At 34.5% G+C, this 18743-nt stretch overlaps 2 protein-coding genes across 2 annotated transcripts; one reads left to right on the top strand and one right to left on the bottom strand.

Annotated features, from left to right (window-relative positions):
• The first annotated feature begins 10412 nt into the window (after nt 1-10412).
• LOC107059268 (uncharacterized) lies at nt 10413-12063 on the top strand. The gene is made up of 2 exons (XM_015305763.1): nt 10413-10937; nt 11395-12063. The coding sequence occupies exons 1-2, from the start codon at nt 10413-10415 to the stop codon at nt 12061-12063; spliced, it is 1194 nt and encodes a 397-aa protein (XP_015161249.1).
• Nucleotides 12064-13417: 1354 nt separating this feature from the next.
• On the bottom strand, nt 13418-15049 carry LOC102601940 (LRR receptor-like serine/threonine-protein kinase ERL2). Its single transcript, XM_006367852.1, has one exon. The coding sequence runs from the start codon at nt 15047-15049 to the stop codon at nt 13418-13420; it is 1632 nt and encodes a 543-aa protein (XP_006367914.1).
• Between the last annotated feature and the right edge of the window lie 3694 nt (nt 15050-18743).

Genomic DNA, 18743 nt, shown 5'->3' with positions numbered 1-18743 from the left:
ATATATAAAACTTGTAAAACTATTAAAACATGGCATTCAATATTTATAATATGATTGAAAATACCATGCTTCCTCTCAAAGTCTACTTGTGCAATGTATAAATGAAGTCCTATACTCTCATCCATACTAAGCAGAACCCTCGAGGAACCAAGCTCTTTTTACTGTGGGAGCTTCTCTAACCGACAAACCACCACTATGAATCTGAGTGGTGATACAACGTTTTACCTCACGTTGCCCGAGGACCATCCTATACCTTGCCGTGATATAGGAAGCTAACTTTACTAAGTGGATCCACTAGCTTAACTTTACGGGTTCATCTAAAAAGTATGACCCGTTAACTCCCATGTTGGCTACATGGTTCTTATGGAGAGTTAAGTTTAATATGAACTCGCGTCCCAAATCGGTGCTTGATACTACTCCCAAAATACTTTAGCTCATAAGTGTTTTAAACACAACTTTCTTTAATTGAGATAATTACTCAAAATCTAGCCCAAAGGCTCGTTTGGAAACATAGTTCCTTTCTTACTCAAATGTAAAAACATTTAGAAACTTCTTTGGGAATACATAGTTCCCTAATAGCTTTTGAGAATGAACTCAACTTTAAACTCTTGACTCAACTTGAAACTTGAGACCTCTTTCTTAGCTTGAAACTCTAAGCTCTTACTCTTTACTATACTTGCGACTTGAGCCTTAGAATGAAGTTAAAACGTTCCATAGTGACTCTTGAACAACTTGGAAGACTTGCTTGAACTTACTTCTTAACCTAACTTGACTTGACTCTAACTTCTCTTTAACTTGATACTAACTCGCCTTGAATTGAATTATGGATTCAAGGACTTGATTGGTGTTTGGAAGGGTACTTGACTTCTAACTCTCCTTGAATTGAATTATGAATTCAAGGTGTTTGATCACATGTTACGGATGAGTTCGGGAGGTTTAAATGTACCTTAGAGTGTTGGAAACAACCATACAACATAGGTACAATACCAAGGAACATGCATAAGGAAGTGTGAAAAGAAGAGGGGGACTTGGCGTCCTTGGCACTCTGCAAGGCGCGGAGCGCCTGCCCCAAAACTTCAAAGGAGGCCTGCTGGCGCTTTGAGAGGCGCGCCGCCCCAAGGGGGAAACTTCAGAATCCCTTTTGGGGTGCGCTGGCAGGCGCAACGCGCCAACCTCCTTGCCCAGAAACTTCGACTTTTCTCCCTCTTTTTCCAACTCTAAACCACCCCAACTCCAAAGGTTTCAACCCCAAACACTAAGGATCATCATATCCCTCAACATACCATGGATTACAACTCAAAACACAACCCAATCATGTCCCACAACCAACAATAATTTCAACAACTTCAACAACTTCAACAACAAATCCAATCTTTCTCAAATCATAAAAATGAGCTTAGTGTGTGGGGGAAAGGATCGAACCACACAAAGAACTCACATACCTTGATAGGGATCACCCCCGACGATTTCCACGACGATCTTCGATGGAAACTCCTTGATCTCCTCTTCTTCTTCTCTTCCTTCTCTCTTCTCCTCTTCTTCACTCAAGAACCCTAACTCTTTACTCTTTTAAAATGGGACAAAAATGATCCAAAGATCAGCCTAATACAACAATATAACCTCAAAAGAAATAATTTGTGAAAAGACCAAAATACCCTTAAATTTCCGGACAGATCCCCTGCCAACTGCCCAACTTTCAAAGGACATAACTCGCTCATACGAACTCGGAATTGAGCAAACTTGGTGGCGTTGGAAAGATAATTCCAAGGGCTTTCCAAAAATAACTGGAAATACTCCTAAATCATCTTGAGATAGGAGTTATGACCGCCCAAAGTTGGACAAAAACTCACTGATTTCCACACTTAGCCAAATTTCCAGATTTTCAATTTTATTCCAAAATGACTATTTTCGATTTTTAAGCCTCTTCATAGATATTTCAAATTACCGGATGTTACAATATACTTTAGCTTGGTGGATCCACATTAGCTCAGCTCAGGTCCCTTACCTTTGCAAGTATTGGAAACCCTCTTTTTGTTGTGGGTGAAGTAAACTAAACTCCACGTAGTAGCTCACATGGTTTATGTCGGTTTCGGTATCTCCCACAGTTAAACTTTCAGGTATTGCCTGACCTTGTACTTATGTATCTCAATTCAATATGTCTCAATTTCATGATATTTTACTTGGTCATGGCATCAACATGTTTTACATATTCATCACGTTTAGCTATCATGTTTATCATGCATTATCTTACATACTCAATACATTCACAGTACTGACTGCATACTTTTTGCCTATATTGTTCGATAATATAGGTTTGATGCTCGGTATCCAACTCTCAGTTAGTACTATCTCCGATCAATAGTAGGCAAGTTGGTGAGTCCTCATCTCTCTGAGGACAACACTTTATGTTTCTTTTCAATAATTCAGTTTTCAGATAAATGAAGTTAGCTAGCTAGGGGTTTGTCCTAGCAACTCATGTTACTAGTGGCTTTTGGACAATCAGTTTAGATTCCACTTATGTGTACTCAGATATGCGTCCATTGATATTTTAGTTTATTACAGTTTAGTTCCGCAATCAGTGATTCTCTTTTGCTATTTCACATTAATCTTAGTGTCATGACATGCCATGAGGTTTGCTTGGGGTCACTTGTGGCTCTACGCACTGTGTCGCGTTTAGGGGTAGTCTCGGGGAGTTACAAACCTTCCCTACAACAGAATGAATGGGAGCATTTCGGTTGGTCTACTTGATCTGATTCTTTGGCAATATTCAGTGTTGCATACAATAATTTATCCGGTGCAGTGCCCAATTTTAAAGCTCAATTCGAAACTTTCAACAGAAGCAGCTATGAGGGAAGTCCTTTCCTTTGCGGTTATCCATTAAGACAACAAGTGTGGCAGTCCTAAATTGTCAAATACCTCTAAGATTAATAGAGGTGAGGAATCATCAGACTTGGTGGATATTCAGCATTTTTACATTGGCTTTGTTGTGTTGTATGGAGCGATCTTTTTGGGATTAGCTACAGCGCTCTGTGTCAATCGTTATTGGAGAAAAGCATGGTTTAGGATGATAGAGGCATTGACGTTTTGTTCTTACTATTTTCTTTTGGACAACGTTGTTACACCCGTCAAGAGTAGATGGTGCAGGAATGTTTTTTAGGTAGTTGTTTTAAAATTTTGTTGTATGCCTATCACCATTATTATGATTCCTGTTTGGAGTTTCTACAATTTCATATTTCAATACCCCATGGTGTATGTGTGCATATCTGTTCTCATTCATGAGATGCTTCATTTATCTGGCAGTTGAGGAATAACATGTTTAAAGCCATGTCTATATTTATTGTATCATCTGATTCTGAGTTAATATCTTAAAAGGTCACTGAACTATGAGAAATTATTTTGTAAAGTCACTAAAGTTTATTTTGTATCACTAAAATCACTCAACTTAACACATTTATCTTCTAAAATCACTCAATTACAATTTATCATTAAAACAAATTTGACATGGCAAATTAAATTAATTTTTATTCCTGTCATCGTGGACCCCACAAATAAATAAATTATAAAATTTATTTATTTTTATGTCATGTAATCATGGACCCCACAAATAAACTAAATTATAAAATTTATTCATTTTTATGTCTTCCCCTATTAAATTTTGTTTTTGCTATCAAATCTGTAACTTCTTTTTTTTGGAACTATTACAGACAATCAAAATTTCTTTCTTATAAGAAAAAATTCTAATCAACATTGGAAATAAATGTTAAATTCAATGGCATTGACTATATTGCCTCCTTTGATTGAGCACCATTGTTAGCTAAAAATAAATATATATATATATATATATATATATATATATATATATTATGTCATAATAGGTGTCTCACATAACCACAAAAAATTACAAAAATAATTTCTATATTTTGTTATACATGCTGAAATCTTGTTTATAATGAAGTGTTTTGGGTACATTTTGTGGTTTGGATCTTCATTTCAGCTTTTCTATATATGAATTCCATTCCTGTTATATATAAGAGACTATAAGACTAATTATCTCCGGATATATTCACTATAGACTTTACAGTGTCTTTCTGTGGATGAGAACTTTTGGGAGAAATAGAGGAAGAAGTAGAAGAAGGAAGCGGGAGATTTGAGCAAGAGAAATAGGGTTTTAGTGTTTTAGAAGAAGACAACTTGTGGGTGGGTGGGTATATTAATAAATATATTTTATAATTTTATTTATTTGTGGGGCCATAAATACATGGCATAAAATATATTTTATTTTGCCATGTCAGATTTATTTTGGTGACAAATATAGTTTAATGATTTTAGAAGATAAAAGTGTTAAGTTGAATGATTTTAGTGATACAAAATAAAGTTTAGTGACTTTAAAAGATAATTTCTCATAGTTCAGTGACTTTTTAAGATATTAACTCTCTGATTCTTGATCAAGTTGAAGCCTTACATTGTTTGATCAAGCTGTCTAGAGGTTCACTTGCATTACCCGTCAGGAATTCCTGCCAATGCTCGATTGTATGGCATCTCACTCGATGCTAGACTTGCAGCAGAGTTGTTCCTTTCTATATTGCCCTCCAACTTACACCATAAAGGTCGTTTGGTATATGATCCTATAAAACATGACATTATGATAATATAGTTCTGTCACATGAAAAGACAAGTGCAGGGGATTTTATGTCTTATCCCTAGTATATTTTACACAAAACATAGAATATATGTGCTACAATCTTAAACTTTAGAGGAGGTATATGTGGGTATAATTCTGACTATTCTACTTTTGAACTTATAGATTAAATCTTCTAGTCTTCTTCCCATTACATTTCCTCTACTTTGGTCCATTCAATAGTCAACGTTTCTGCAAATTGCCATTTCTAAGAACTGGAATTAGAGCATTATTGTTCAGTGAATCTCCTTTGAACTCTTTGTTAGTCATTTTTCAAGGAAAGATGAAGATATCCACTTAGTAAACTCGTCGATATGACGAAATATGCATACAATTATCAAGAAAGAGGAAAAAAGGGAAAGCAAAAGAGTATTGAGTAGTTAAGGTTGAAATTTTCGCTGAGTGACATTTCGTTTTGATAGATACAACACAAGTAGAAAAGATAAGACACATCGAACGCAAGGAGAAAGGAATTTTCATTCCCTCAAAACTTCCTTGTGACAGAGATATAATGTAGTAGTTGGTGATAATCAATTAAGCAAAACAGGTTTATGATCAATGACTCTTCTCTAGTTGAAAATTAAAGAGGGATTGGCAGAGGCAGATAATGTAATTTACCACTTGTTGCCTTGTGTTATCATAAGTATTCACCTACCTAGCAGTGCTGATCCTTCTTCCTTGTAATAACTTCATTAAACAGACACACACACAAAAAAAAATTGCAGCAGTGATTAACGTTTATATAAGATTGGAGTGTGGTAAAATACTTGTGTGAACTGCATCGAGTGTAATTTTCTTCTTTTGTATTGTCTTTGTTAATATTATTTTGGGATGAAAGTAGTTCATGGCCTTTGATTATGTCACGTCACTAGGCCCTAGTCCACCACGTACTACAGGACCAGCTTGGTATTACACTATAATGTATTAAAAGAGACTAAAATGTAAATAAAACAAGAAGGAGTTCTACGTGAAAATCTCCTTGCTCAAAGGAGAAAAACCACGAGCTATTACACAGGATTTTCAACTGTTTTCACTATCTTCAAGCAACAAGTGATTACAGACTCCAAATACACATACAGAGATTAAACTCTTAATCTCATCACCCGTAATAACCCTATTACAAGAGAGCCAAATCAATGTCTCTATTGCCCACTATATTAACTAACTCTAATTAATATAGACTTCAGTCACACACCACACACTTAACTCTAATTATGCTCATTGTTCGTTATCACATAAAAGACTCGGTGCATTCCTTTATAGATCAGAAATGTATCTTACAAGTTCAACACAACACAAGCTTTCATTAACAACACTCAGAAGACACACTCGATAACTCTATCACGACCCTTGAGGTTCTTGAAGGCTTGAGTTTTTCCAAGATAAAATGTTCCTTTTGAAATATTGCTTTTCAATGTATTGACTAGGTTGTTTCATGTCAATGATGATATATTATCCTATCAACAAAACAACCTAGTGCTCTCTGATTGGTTGAGTACACTATTCTCGTTTCTTGTGCTCATCAACCATGTTAGAAATGACAGTCTTTACAGTTGTTCAACATTTGACTACAGAGACATGCTCAACTATGGGACCAGGTCCCATATTTTGTGAGTATCATCAAAAGTTCGAATTACAACACATATGTGTACCGATAGCAATGTCAACCGGCTGTTTTCCTTGTATGCTAAAAACTAAATTCTTAGCCACTGTTGATGCAAAAGAAGGTTTAGAGATGTTGCTCGAGGGGTATTCATATGCGACTCTGAGGATTTGGTTATGCTTTTGATAAACAAAATTTATAATTTCCTTGTAAGCTAGAAATTAAATTCTGTTTGTTTGGTGTGAATTGTGGCCGAATCATTGGTATGTATGGACTGATCAGTTATGGTTTAACTTGGAACGGTATTTTAGTCAAGGAACAACTTCCTAATTAGATGATTAACTAAGGCTTTCTATCTCTCAAACAATTTGGACCAAGTCTTTCCTGATTAATAGCGGAAAAGGGCTAAAAATATCCTTCATATTTGTCTCAATCCACCTTTTTGATTTATTTTTGCCCTTACTAACAGCCTTTTCATTTTAAATTATTATTATTACTATTTATTACATATCATTTGTCTATTGAATAAAATTAAATCCCAACCCATTACATTTTCCCCTACCGACTCCACTCATATCCATAGCCCGAAATTAAAGTTTGACTTTGTATCGTAATAGTTTGATCTCTTTTGGGAAATAAAATTAAACTATTGCATGACTTGTGATTGAGGGGTAAGTTTCTGAAGAAATCATACTTTTTCTTATAAACACTTTTTCTCCATCAGCAAGTTTTTCAAAAATATCAGTGTGTGGTTGTACATATTGTGATAGGCTTGCGATGCTATTTGTGTCCAAAAATAATAATCTGTGTGTGGTTTTTCAAAAAGTGAAATGGTTTTAGCTTGACTTGAAATAACATATATTATTCCTCAAACGGCTACATAAATAGCAACACTAATGAAGCTATGCAGGGGATATTAAATTATGAAGTTGTAACTACTCCAAACAGATCCTATTTGTTGAATATTGATAAAACAGAATGACAATATAATTAATAATAGTGATATACATACATCAAAATTTTAAAACAACTACCTAATTAACCAACATTCTTGATGGGTGTAACAATGTTGTCCAACACAAAATATATAGTAACAATAAAACATCAATGCTTCTATCATCCTAAACCATGCTTTTCTCCAATAACGATTGAAGCAGAGCGCTGTAGCTAATCCCAACAAGATTGCTCCAAAAGACACAACAAAGCCGATGTGAAAACACTCCAATTCTGATGATTCCTCATCTCCATTAATCTTGGAGCTATTTGACAATTAAGGACTCATGCCACACTTGTTGTCTAATGGATAACCGCAAAGAAAATGATTTCCCTCGTAGCTGCTTTTGTTGAAAGTTCCACATTGAGCTTTAAAGTCAGGCACTGCACCCGATAAGTTGTTGTATGCAACACTGAATACTGCCAAAGAATTTAGCTCAAGTAGACCAACAGGAATGCTCCCATTCAATCTGTTGAAGGAAAGGTCTAAACTCTCAATTTTCCGTAGATTGGAGAAGGTATTTGGTATTCTTCCGATGAGATGGTTGTGTGATAGATTCAAAGCAGGTATATTGCTCATCATCCCTAGCTCAACGGGAATTTCACCAGTTAATCTGTTACTTGAGAGATCAATACCCGACATATATTTTAGAATGCTTCCCTTATAAATGTATGAGTTTCTTTTCGTTGAAAACTGAACCTGGATTTTCATATCCATAAAAATTTTGTCACTTAGAATTCCATGCCTGTCGTGATAGTGCCATTTCGAATGTACCCAGCCCAAAAAAGTTAACCATGAACTCTTAAATGTCAGAGCATAGTAAGTCGTACTTATCTCTGCATCCTTTTCAGCTTGTGTTAAGTAACCCAAACAAGGATCGAGTGGACCATAAAACTTATTGAAAGATAAATCCACAATAGATAAGTTGTTCAACATACAAATCTGAGTATATATATATATATATAGTTTCATGTTTCACAAGTCATGAATATACTCCATATATACCTTCATTTTTTGTCCATCCCGTAATATTTCTGTAAGACAATAAAAGAACTTGCAGTGACTTGAATGGAAGAAAGAGAGAGGCATTAAATCTCCAATCATCCACTGATCCAAACCTTTCACTTCCGAGATCGAGTTTGATCACTCGACCTGTTTCTAAGCTGCATTTTACACTTTTCCAAAAACAGCAATCTATAAAACCATTCGCATTATATCCAGCCCAATCAACCAATAATTCGCCATTCGAACTCATTATGTTTGCCTACAGATCCAAGAGAGCACTTCTCTCTTCCTCCCAACAACCATTCGCCATTATTACTATAAGAAAAAACACTAACAACAAAAACTTAATGTTCCCCATATCCCCACTGTTACTCTACTTTATTTTCTGGCAAGCTAATTTGCTATCTAGCTAACGGAATGTTTATATAGGGCAAAATTATAGCTTTTCTCAAAATTTAACACAACTCAATAATTTTAGCTTAGACTCTATTTTTAAACATAAAAATTCATTTAAGCTGTGTTTTCTAAACTACAATATTGATAATATATTTGTAAAAGCATAAAATAAATCTCCGAACACATCATATCTACCCAATAAAATGGATGGTGGAAATGAAACTAGTTGAGTCAGCCTCACTTCATTTTTGTATGTTTTACTGATTCCAACATGACTTGAATAGGAAAAGCAAGCTTCAAACTCTCCCTTTTTCTTAATTATGTTTTTAAATGACTATTATATCCTTTCATTATCAACTTTTTTTTTACTTCTTTAAATATCATGATATTTTCATTTTTTTTTAATTCATGTAAATTCTTATAAAAGGATAACCATTGTCTTTTGAATGAAATTTTTTTGAGAAATAGTAATTAAGTATATAAGCTAATGATGTTCTACAATGAAGTACATTAACATAATGAGAAAATAAATTTTATTATTAATAATAAAAACTCAAACATTTATTTATACAAGTGAAAATAGGAGAGAATAATAACTATACAAATATATTTCGATGTAGGAAATACAAAATAATTAATTTAATTAAGGTCAATCTTTTATAGATTGTATTTATTTAGGTTTTAAATTATTTAAGTATAACTTACATAAATCTCATAGTGTAATGAGTAAATTATATATTATCCCTACTCTTTTTCTAAGTACAATATCCCTTAAAATTTGTACCTTTCGGATACATAAGTCACCATCTGGATACATTAATTCTGATACAAGAAAAATCCTTTTGTTGCGCTAAAAAATGGAATAAAATCTTTCTTGTTGCGCTTAAAAACAGAAAAGAAATGTAAAATTAAATATCAAATTCATAAATCACACAATTACGTTGTTGTCACTGCTAATCAATCTCTCACACAGCATAACAACTTCAAAAAATTCAAATTTCAAATTTCTTCTCCCAAATTGTCAAAAAAAATAAAATCAGTTTCGGTTCAAAGTCATTGAAAAATTGAGTTGATACATCATGAATATCTCTATTTTGTTGAGACATTCAAGAATCTGAGAAAGTGAGGTGAGTTATGAAAAATACAAAAGTGATTCATAATTCTATTTTCTTGAGTTCTTAAACTGAGTTTTAAGAAAGTAAAGATGAGTTTTGAGATTTGGTGTCGTCTTGAAATTCTCAGCCGACTTATGGTAGTCTTCTGGATATTGGACCAAGTTTTGAAGAATAAGCATCAACAACCAGGTTTTGTGATTTCTTTTGGTCATATTTGCGTTTGAATTTCTTTGTCTACCGCTTTGATCTGTTTTGAGCTGCAACGTTGTTTGAATTTTGTTGCTGCTATTTGAATTTTTACTCTCCACTATTCAATTAGTTTCACATCTAAATTATTTGGGTATTTCATATTTTATTTTCTGGACCATCTCTAGAACAACTGGGTGTTTCAGTCTATTTGAGTTTGAACCCTTTAGCTGAGAGTTGGTTATTTCACTTTTAAGACCTTTATATGTGAGTGGAGCTTTTTTTGAGTTGAGTCAAACAATCTGAGTTGTTGGCGTGGACAAAATTGTTGAGATAACATTTTAATGCAAAACTTTGGCAATTTCTCTAGTATTCTGATTGCAGAGCTTTGGCAATTTCTCTATTATTCTAATTTGATATAGTGAGTTTGGGGAAATGACTGCTTCAAGTTCATTAAATGATAAAAAGGTTTTGGTTTTGGTTTCGATGGAAGAATTTGCTAAAATCTCTCAATATCATAAATCACTGAAGGAACCCACTCCAGTTAATGCTTTTACGGAGTCATGTCTTATCACGCATTCGAATAAATGGGTGATTGATTCAGGTGTAACAAATCACATGAAAAGTAATCCTAATGTATTTTCTAGCTTTCAATCTCACAAAGCATCCTCTTCGGTTGCTGTAGCTGATGGATCAACTTGCAACAATGTTGGATATGGGATTGTTAAACCAACCTCATCTATTACCCTGTCATTTGTATTAAGTCTACCAAAGTTTGCCTTTATTTTGATTTATGTTAGCAAAGTTGCAGAGACCTTAATTGCTATATATCTTTCTTTTCCTGATCATTATTTGGTTCGTGATCTTACAACAAATCAGGTTATTGGTAAAGGACATGTATCTGATGATCTCTATATCCTTGATGAATGGGAGTCTCAGTCTGTTGCCTTCTCAAGTGTCGTGTCTCCGTTTGATGCACATTGTCGATTGGGCCATCCCTCTCTACCTCTATTAAATAAGTTTTGTCCTCAATTTCAGAATATTTCTTCATTGAAATGCGAGTCGTGTCGATTTGTAAAATATCATCGCAACTCAATAGGTTTTTCTTACCAAGGGTTAATAAGTGGGCTGAGTCAACTTTTGAGTTAGTTCATTCTGATGTTTGGGGATCATGTCCAGTCACTTCCAAAACGGGACATAGGTATTTTGCCACTTTTGTGGATGATTTCTCTCAGATGACTTGGATTCATTTTATGAAGATTCACTTTGAAGTGTTTACTCACTTTTGTGCCTTCTTTGCTGAAGTTAAAACCCAAACTAATGCTTTAGTTCGCACTCTAAGAAGTGACAACGCTAAAGAATATATGTCATAGTTGTTTCAATCATATTTGAGACAACATGTGGTATTCTCCACCAGTCTTCATGTGTTGATACACCCTCTCAAAATGGAGTTGTTGAGAGGAAGAATAGACATTTACTTGAGACAGCTCGGGCACTTTTATTCCAGATGAAGGTTCCTAAACTATTTTGGGCAGATGCAGTCTCTACATCCTGCTTTCTGATTAATCGCATGCCATCTACCGTGCTTGTTGGTAATACACCTTATAATGTTCTTTTTCCTAATAAGTCACTATATCCAGTGGAACCGAAGGTGTTTAGAAGCATATGTTATGTTCGAGATGTTCGACCATCTGTTACCAAGTTAGATCCTAAGGCATTGAAATGTGTTTTTCTAGGTTATTCTCGCCTTCAGAAAGGGTATCGGTGCTATTCTACTGAACTTGGCAAATATCTTCTATCAATTGATGTGGTATTTTCAGAGACTACACCATTTTTTTATGCACCTCCTACTTCTATAAGTCAGGGGGAGGAGGTTGATGCACCCGTTCGGTCACCTGATCCTTCAAAAAAGCTTGACCTTCCTATTGCTCTTCACAAAGGAGCACGCACGTGCAAATCCACATATTCTATTGCTAATTTTGTTTCCTATGACCACTTATCCTCCACGTCTAGATCTTTGATTGCCTCTCTAGACTCCATCTCTATACCCAAAACAGTGAAGGAGGCTTTGAACCATCCAGGATGATCTAATGCAATGTTAGATGAAATACATGCCTTAGAGGAAAATCACACATGAGATTTGGTTGATTTACCAAAGGGAAAGAAACCAGTTGGATGTAAGTGGGTCTTCATAGTTAAAGTGAATCGAGATGGTTCTGTAGCAAGACTTAAGGCTAGACATGTGGCTAAATGGTATGCTCAAATATATGGGGTAGATTATTCAGACACCTTCTCTCCAGTTTCCAAACTCACTTCTATTTGCTTGTTCATTTCTCTAGCTGCTTCCGAGGATTGGCCATTGCATCAGTTAGATATCAAGAATGCATTTCTTCATGGTGATCTTGGGGAGGAAGTTTATATGGAGCAACCACCCGGTTTTGTTGCTCAAGAGGAGTATGCGAAAGTTTGTCATTTGAAAAAGTCTTTGTATGGCTTGAAGAAAAGTCCACGAGCTTGGTTTGACAAGTTTAGTGAGGTAGTTCAAGCTTTTGGGTTGAAAATGAGCAACTGTGATAACTCAGTCTTCTATCGGCAAACAACATTTGGCTCTATTCTACTTATTGTATATGTTGATGACATTGTCATCACAAGAAGTGATTATGCGGGAATTTCTTCCCTTAAGTCTTTCTTAAATACCAGATTTCAAATGAAGGATCTGGGCCCGTTAAGATACTTTTTGGGAGTAGAAGTAAATAGAAGCAAGAGGGGAATTTTTCTGTCTCAGAGAAAGTATATTCTTGACGTGCTTGCTGACACTGGAAAGTTGGGAACCAAACCTTGTAGTACTCCAATGGTTCCCAATGTGCATCTTATGACAAATGATGGTGATCCTTTTGATGATACAAAGAAATATAGAAGGTTAGTTAGGAAGTTAAACTATCTTACTGTGACTCGTCCGGATATTGCTTTCGCAGTAAGTGTTGTTGTCCCAAAATTAAAGTTTGACTTTGTATCGTAATAGTTTGATCTCTTTTGGGAAATAAAATTAAACTATTGCATGACTTGTGATTGAGGGGTAAGTTTCTGAAGAAATCATACTTTTTCTTATAAACACTTTTTCTCCATCAGCAAGTTTTTCAAAAATATCAGTGTGTGGTTGTACATATTGTGATAGGCTTGCAATTCTATTTGTGTCAAAAAAATCTGTGTGGGGTTTTTCAAAAAGTGCGATGGTTTTAGCTTGACTTGAAATAACATATATTATTCCTCAAACGGCTACATAAATAGCAACACTAATGAAGCTATGCAGGGGGTATTAAATTATGAAGTTGTAACTACTCCAAACAGATCCTATTTGTCGAATATTGATAAAACAGAATGACAATATAATTAATAATGGTGATACACATACAACAATATTGTAAAACAACTACCTAGAATTAACCAACATTCCTGTACCATATACTCTTGATGGGTGTAACAACGTTGTCCAAGAGAAAATAGTAACCATAAAACATCAATGCCTCTATCATCCTAAACCATGCTTTTCTCCAATAACGATTGAAGCAGAGTGCCGCAGCTAATCCCAACAAGATCGCTCCATAAGACACAACAAAGCCAATGTAAAAACACTGAATATCCTCCAAGTCTGATGATTCCTCACCTCCATTAATCTTGGAGGTATATGACAATTTAGGAATGCCACACGTGTTGTCTAATGGATAACCGCAAAGAAAAGGATTTCCCTCGTAGCTGCTTTTGTTGAAAGTTCCAAATTGAGCTTTAAAATCAGGCACTGCACCCGATAAGTTGTTGTATGCAACACTGAATACTGCCAAAGAATTTAGCTCAAGTAGACCAACAGGAATGCTCCCATTCAAGTTGTTGTAGGAAAGATCTAAACTCTCAATTTTCTGTAGATTGGAGAAGGTATTTGGTATTCTTCCGATGAGATGGTTGTGCGATAGATTCAATGCAGGTATATTACTCATCTTCCCTAGCTCAACGGGAATTTCACCAGTTAATCTGTTACTTGAGAGATCCATACCTGACATATATTTTAGAATGCTTCCCTTATAAGTGTATGAGTTTCTTTTTGTTGAAAACTGGACCTGAGTTTCCACATCCATCAGAAATATGTCACTTAGAAATCCATGACTATCGTGGTAGTGCCTTTTCAAACGCATCCAGGCCAAAAAAGTTATCCATGAACGCCTAGAAGTCGTAGGATAATTGGTCTTACTTATCTCTGTATCCTTTTTGGCTTGTGTTAAGTAGCTCAAACAAGGAAGGAGTGAACCATAAAGCTTATTGAAAGATAAATCCACGATAGATAGCTTGTTCAGCATACAAATCTCAGTTGGAATCTCTCCTTCGAATTGATTATTGCTAAGGAGAAGGTAGTTGAGAGTATTAAGTGAGCCTATGGTGTGTGGGATACTTCCTGTAAAATTGTTGTACCCAAGATCCAAAGTTATCAGAGAAGATAAGTTGAAAAGTGCATGTTCCAATTCACCACCCAATTGATTTTTCTGTAGATGGATGTGTTCAAGAGGTAAAGAATTCACACAAGAAGGAATAAAGCCTGAAAGCCTGTTTTCTGATATAGCTAAGACCTGAATGAGCTTTAAATTGCAAATCTCAACTGGAATTGAACCTTTGAGATGATTCTTGGATAAATCAAGTTGTAACAATCTTGTATTATCCCTAATGCATCTCGGAATCTCTCCAGAGAAATTATTGTTGCTAGCGTCCAATACAATAAGGGATGTGATAAACATGTTGCAAGGTAGTGGTCCCTCAAAGTTATTTCCATTCAAGAACAAAAAGAATAACATCTTTGGTTTGACATCCTTTGGAAAAATTTGACCTTTTAACTTGTTGTGTGACAATCGAAGGTAAGCTAATACTGGAGAACCAATTGCCAGATCACTAGGAACTCCTCCAAATAAGAAATTGTGAGATAGGTCTAGATTATGTAAATGAATGCTACTTATCTTGGAAGGTATAGGACCTTCAAGATAATTTTGTGACATGTTCAAATAAGTAAGCTTTGGGAATGCTGAATTCATTTTATCTGGAATATGCCCATTTAATTTGTTATTAGAAACATCAATTGTCTCTAGATGGAGGTGACAACTCGATGGCAACTTGAATGATCCGCTGAAAGCATTATCTCTACTATAAATCCCTGCAAGTCTGGTGTTATTTTCTAACAACCATGTTGGAAAGATCCCGGGCAATTGATTTCCTCCAATAGCAAGAATCCTCAAGTCATATTGGTAGTGAAGGAAATAAGGCAATTTTTTAAGGTGTTTACATCCTTTGATAGCAAAAAACTCCAACTGGAAATTTGGGATCTGATTTTGGAATTTGGTATCTGTAATTATTGTATTAGAACTAACATCCAAGTAGATCAATTTTGTATGGTTGGAAAATTGGCTGAATGACAGAGGAACATCAAATTGGTTATATGAAATATCGATGTACTCAAGTGATGTGAGTCTCCTCCAAATAGAATCTGACGCTATATTTCCTCTGAAGTAATTCCCCCCAAAACTCAATCGTCGAAGTGATGTCAAGTTTCCAAAACATGAAGGCAGTGTTCCCCGAAAACTATTGGCTGAAAAATCCAGCTCTTGAATATGTTTGAGTTCACACCAACCTATATATATATATTAAGAAACATTTAGCTAAAACAAATTTCTATAACAAGTGACATCTTATTATATTTTTTTTATGTCTCTATGGATGTGTTCGATACGAAGGAAAATATTTTCTAGGAAAATTAGGTGGCTTGTGTTACTTATTTTCTTGTGTTTGGTAATAAACAAAAATTATTATAATGTTTGATCAACTGAACATGCTAAAATCAGACCTCCAACATGAAAATGCGGGCATTAGGGAAAAAAGAGAAAAATAGGGTACCTTGATTAGGGAGGGTGCCATCATTGTCACCAAATGCTATACTGAACACCAAGAGAGAAGGCATTTGTCCAATGTTTGGGAGAAAGTTGTCATTTAAAGAACATCCCTCCAAATATAGGTGCTCCACCGTGCTCAGATTTCTTAATGCTTATATCATAGAGTCCAAAAAATGAAAAGAAAACTAAATGTACATATCAAAAGAAAAGAGTGGCGATAGAAGTAAGCTAAGGTATATATGAATTTGAGCTTACCGTAAATTATGGTTGGAGAAGTGAGATCACTAAATTCATAAGAAAGTGATTTAAGAGAAGAGAATGATTTTAGGGATTCTATGACTCTGCTTGAGTTGGAGTAGGAACTTCCCAATTGTAAATTCCGCAGAGAACTTATTCTTTTGTTACCTGTTAAATGGTGAATAAATAAATCATATACATTTTTAAATAAGAATGAATAGTTGGATCTTATTAAAATCTAATTTGTATCCCACAATTTTCAATCTAAAGTCCGTAGAGATGTATTTTATTCTGTAGGATGTGTTAAGGTTAAAATAAAACATTCAACATTAGAGCAACTGCATTGATTCGTGTACCTTTGGTAGTCACAAAGCTCTCTATATTGTTATACGAGAGATCCAGATACTCCAAATTGCTCAAATCAATTATATCTACACAGGTTAATCAAAAATAAACTTTAATTTGATATGCGAAGAAATAAAATTGAGATATTTAGTGAGGAAGACTTGGATGGGAAGAGGCGCGTAACAAACCATTCATTTTGATATTTCCATTTATTTCATTCGAGGCGAGATTGAGATGCTTGAGAGACGGAAAAATCTTGAGTGATGAAAAGATGGTGGAATTGAAGTCATTATCATTCAAAATGAGTTTCTCTAAATTCCTCAGTCCACTATTTCCACCAACACCTGCATTTGATTTATGAAAAGTAAGAGACCGTACTTGGTGTTAATTGTTTTCTCTTGTGAAATTTGTTATTTTGCTACTTTGTTAAAGGGAGCTTACCCAATGCAGAAAGGATACCAATGTCATTGATTCCATAACCTTCAAACCAGAGTTCTCTTAAATTGCTTAGCCCTCCACATTTCTTACTAATGCCTTCATCCAAAAATTACAACTACTAAGTAAATTATTGTCCAAAGATGGCCTTATGGACTATAGAGTAGTAGGATATAGAATATACTAGTATTATATGTCGCTACGCTGAAAGAGGTATCAGGATCTGCACCAAGTTTTAGAACCTCAAGAGATGAAATCCAACATAAAGATGATAGTAACACTTTTGGATGGATTGGATTAAATTGCAAATCTAGTATTTTCAGGTTGGGAAGCTCCTTTAGTTTACTGAAACCTGGATGACAAAATTAGACCAAAAAATACATGTTAGTAATATATTTAGTTTCATTTTTCAAGAGTGACGAATAAATTCCATACAAGATCGATCAGACCTTCATTTTTTGTCCACCCTATAATATTTCTGTAAGACAATACAAGAACTTGGAGGGACTTGAATGGAAGAAAGAGAGAGGCATTAAATCTCCAACCATCCCCTGTGCCAAAATTTGTTTTGAGATCGAGTTTGATCACTCGACCTGTTTCTAAGCTGTATTTTACACTTTTCCAAAAACAACAATCTGTAAAACCATTCGTATTATAACCTGCTCAGTCAACCAACAATTCGCCATTCGAACTCATTATGTTTGTTTGCAGCTCCAAGAGAGAACTTCTCTCTTCCACCCAACAACCATTCGCCACAATCACCATTTGAAAAAACATCAACAAGAAAAACTTAATATTTCCCATCCCCACTATGACTCTACTTTCTTTTTTGGCAATCTAATTTGCTAGCTAACGGATTGTTTATATAGGCACTATACAGCCAGGGGCAGAATTATAGCTTTTGTGTACGGATTTAGAACAACTCAATAATTTTAAATTACTCTATTTAATTAAGTTCAATTTTTTAAAGATTGTATTTATTTAGATTTTAAATTATTTTAGACTATAATTTATGTGATACTCCATTAGTGCCAATCAAAACTTGTTTATTTATATAGACAATAGAGAATACACCCACGTATATATTACTTGACCATCATTTTAAAAATAGTATCTTAATTTTCTTTTCCAATTTATGAAATCAGATCATTTTTTTAAATAGTAGTAAGCGACTCATGCCATTGCCAACAATATTGTTATGTTCAATATAGTTTTAATTGATGTAACGTGTTATTTACCATATTTTGCGTGTAATTCATTTTTTTTTGCCATGCAAACTTATGTTTAATTGAAATGCCAATTTAGAAAATCTTTATATCATTAATGGTATATAAATCAAACTTATTAAACAAAAGAAAACCAAAATACAAGTCAAACCCAATTTGATATTTTGTTGAGAAAGTTGAAGAGTATAGCGTGTGTGGATGGGTGGACGCAGTAGTCCAGCCGCATTGTCGAAAAATGAGTTTTTTTTTTCTGCTTTTATCATTTTATGCATTTTTAGGTAATTATCTTTTTAGTAAACAGAGAAAAAAAAAGTAATTATATGCTTCAAATAAATTAAAAGAAATACTATCGAGGTTTAGTTAGAGAAAATAATCATTTGAAATGTCTAAAGTAAAATGGATAAATAAATGTGAAATGATGCTATCATCGCACAATATCCCAAAAGATATAAAGATATACTACATAAATGTATTTTTTAACTTGGTGATTTGATATCTATGTCCTTCAATTTTAGGTGTGCACGAATTGACACTTAAACTAATTGTAAGAGTTGATCATGCAAACACATGCATCATGCCTGACGTCCTATGTGACAATT

This window comes from Solanum tuberosum, unplaced genomic scaffold, assembly GCF_000226075.1.
Source record: "Solanum tuberosum cultivar DM 1-3 516 R44 unplaced genomic scaffold, SolTub_3.0 scf01073, whole genome shotgun sequence".
NCBI lineage: Eukaryota > Viridiplantae > Streptophyta > Magnoliopsida > Solanales > Solanaceae > Solanum > Solanum tuberosum.
This window is presented reverse-complemented; position numbering and strand designations above follow the sequence as displayed.

Bases quoted from the DNA above. Each gene is read 5' to 3' on its own strand.
- LOC107059268 (XM_015305763.1), top strand. From the start codon at position 10,413: ATGACTGCTTCAAGTTCATTAAATGATAAAAAGGTTTTGGTTTTGGTT. The intron at 10,938-11,394 runs GTGTCTCCGTTT...ATTCTCCACCAG, and splicing joins CTGTTGCCTTCTCAAGTGTC to TCTTCATGTGTTGATACACC.
- LOC102601940 (XM_006367852.1), bottom strand. From the start codon at position 15,049: ATGAATTCAGCATTCCCAAAGCTTACTTATTTGAACATGTCACAAAAT.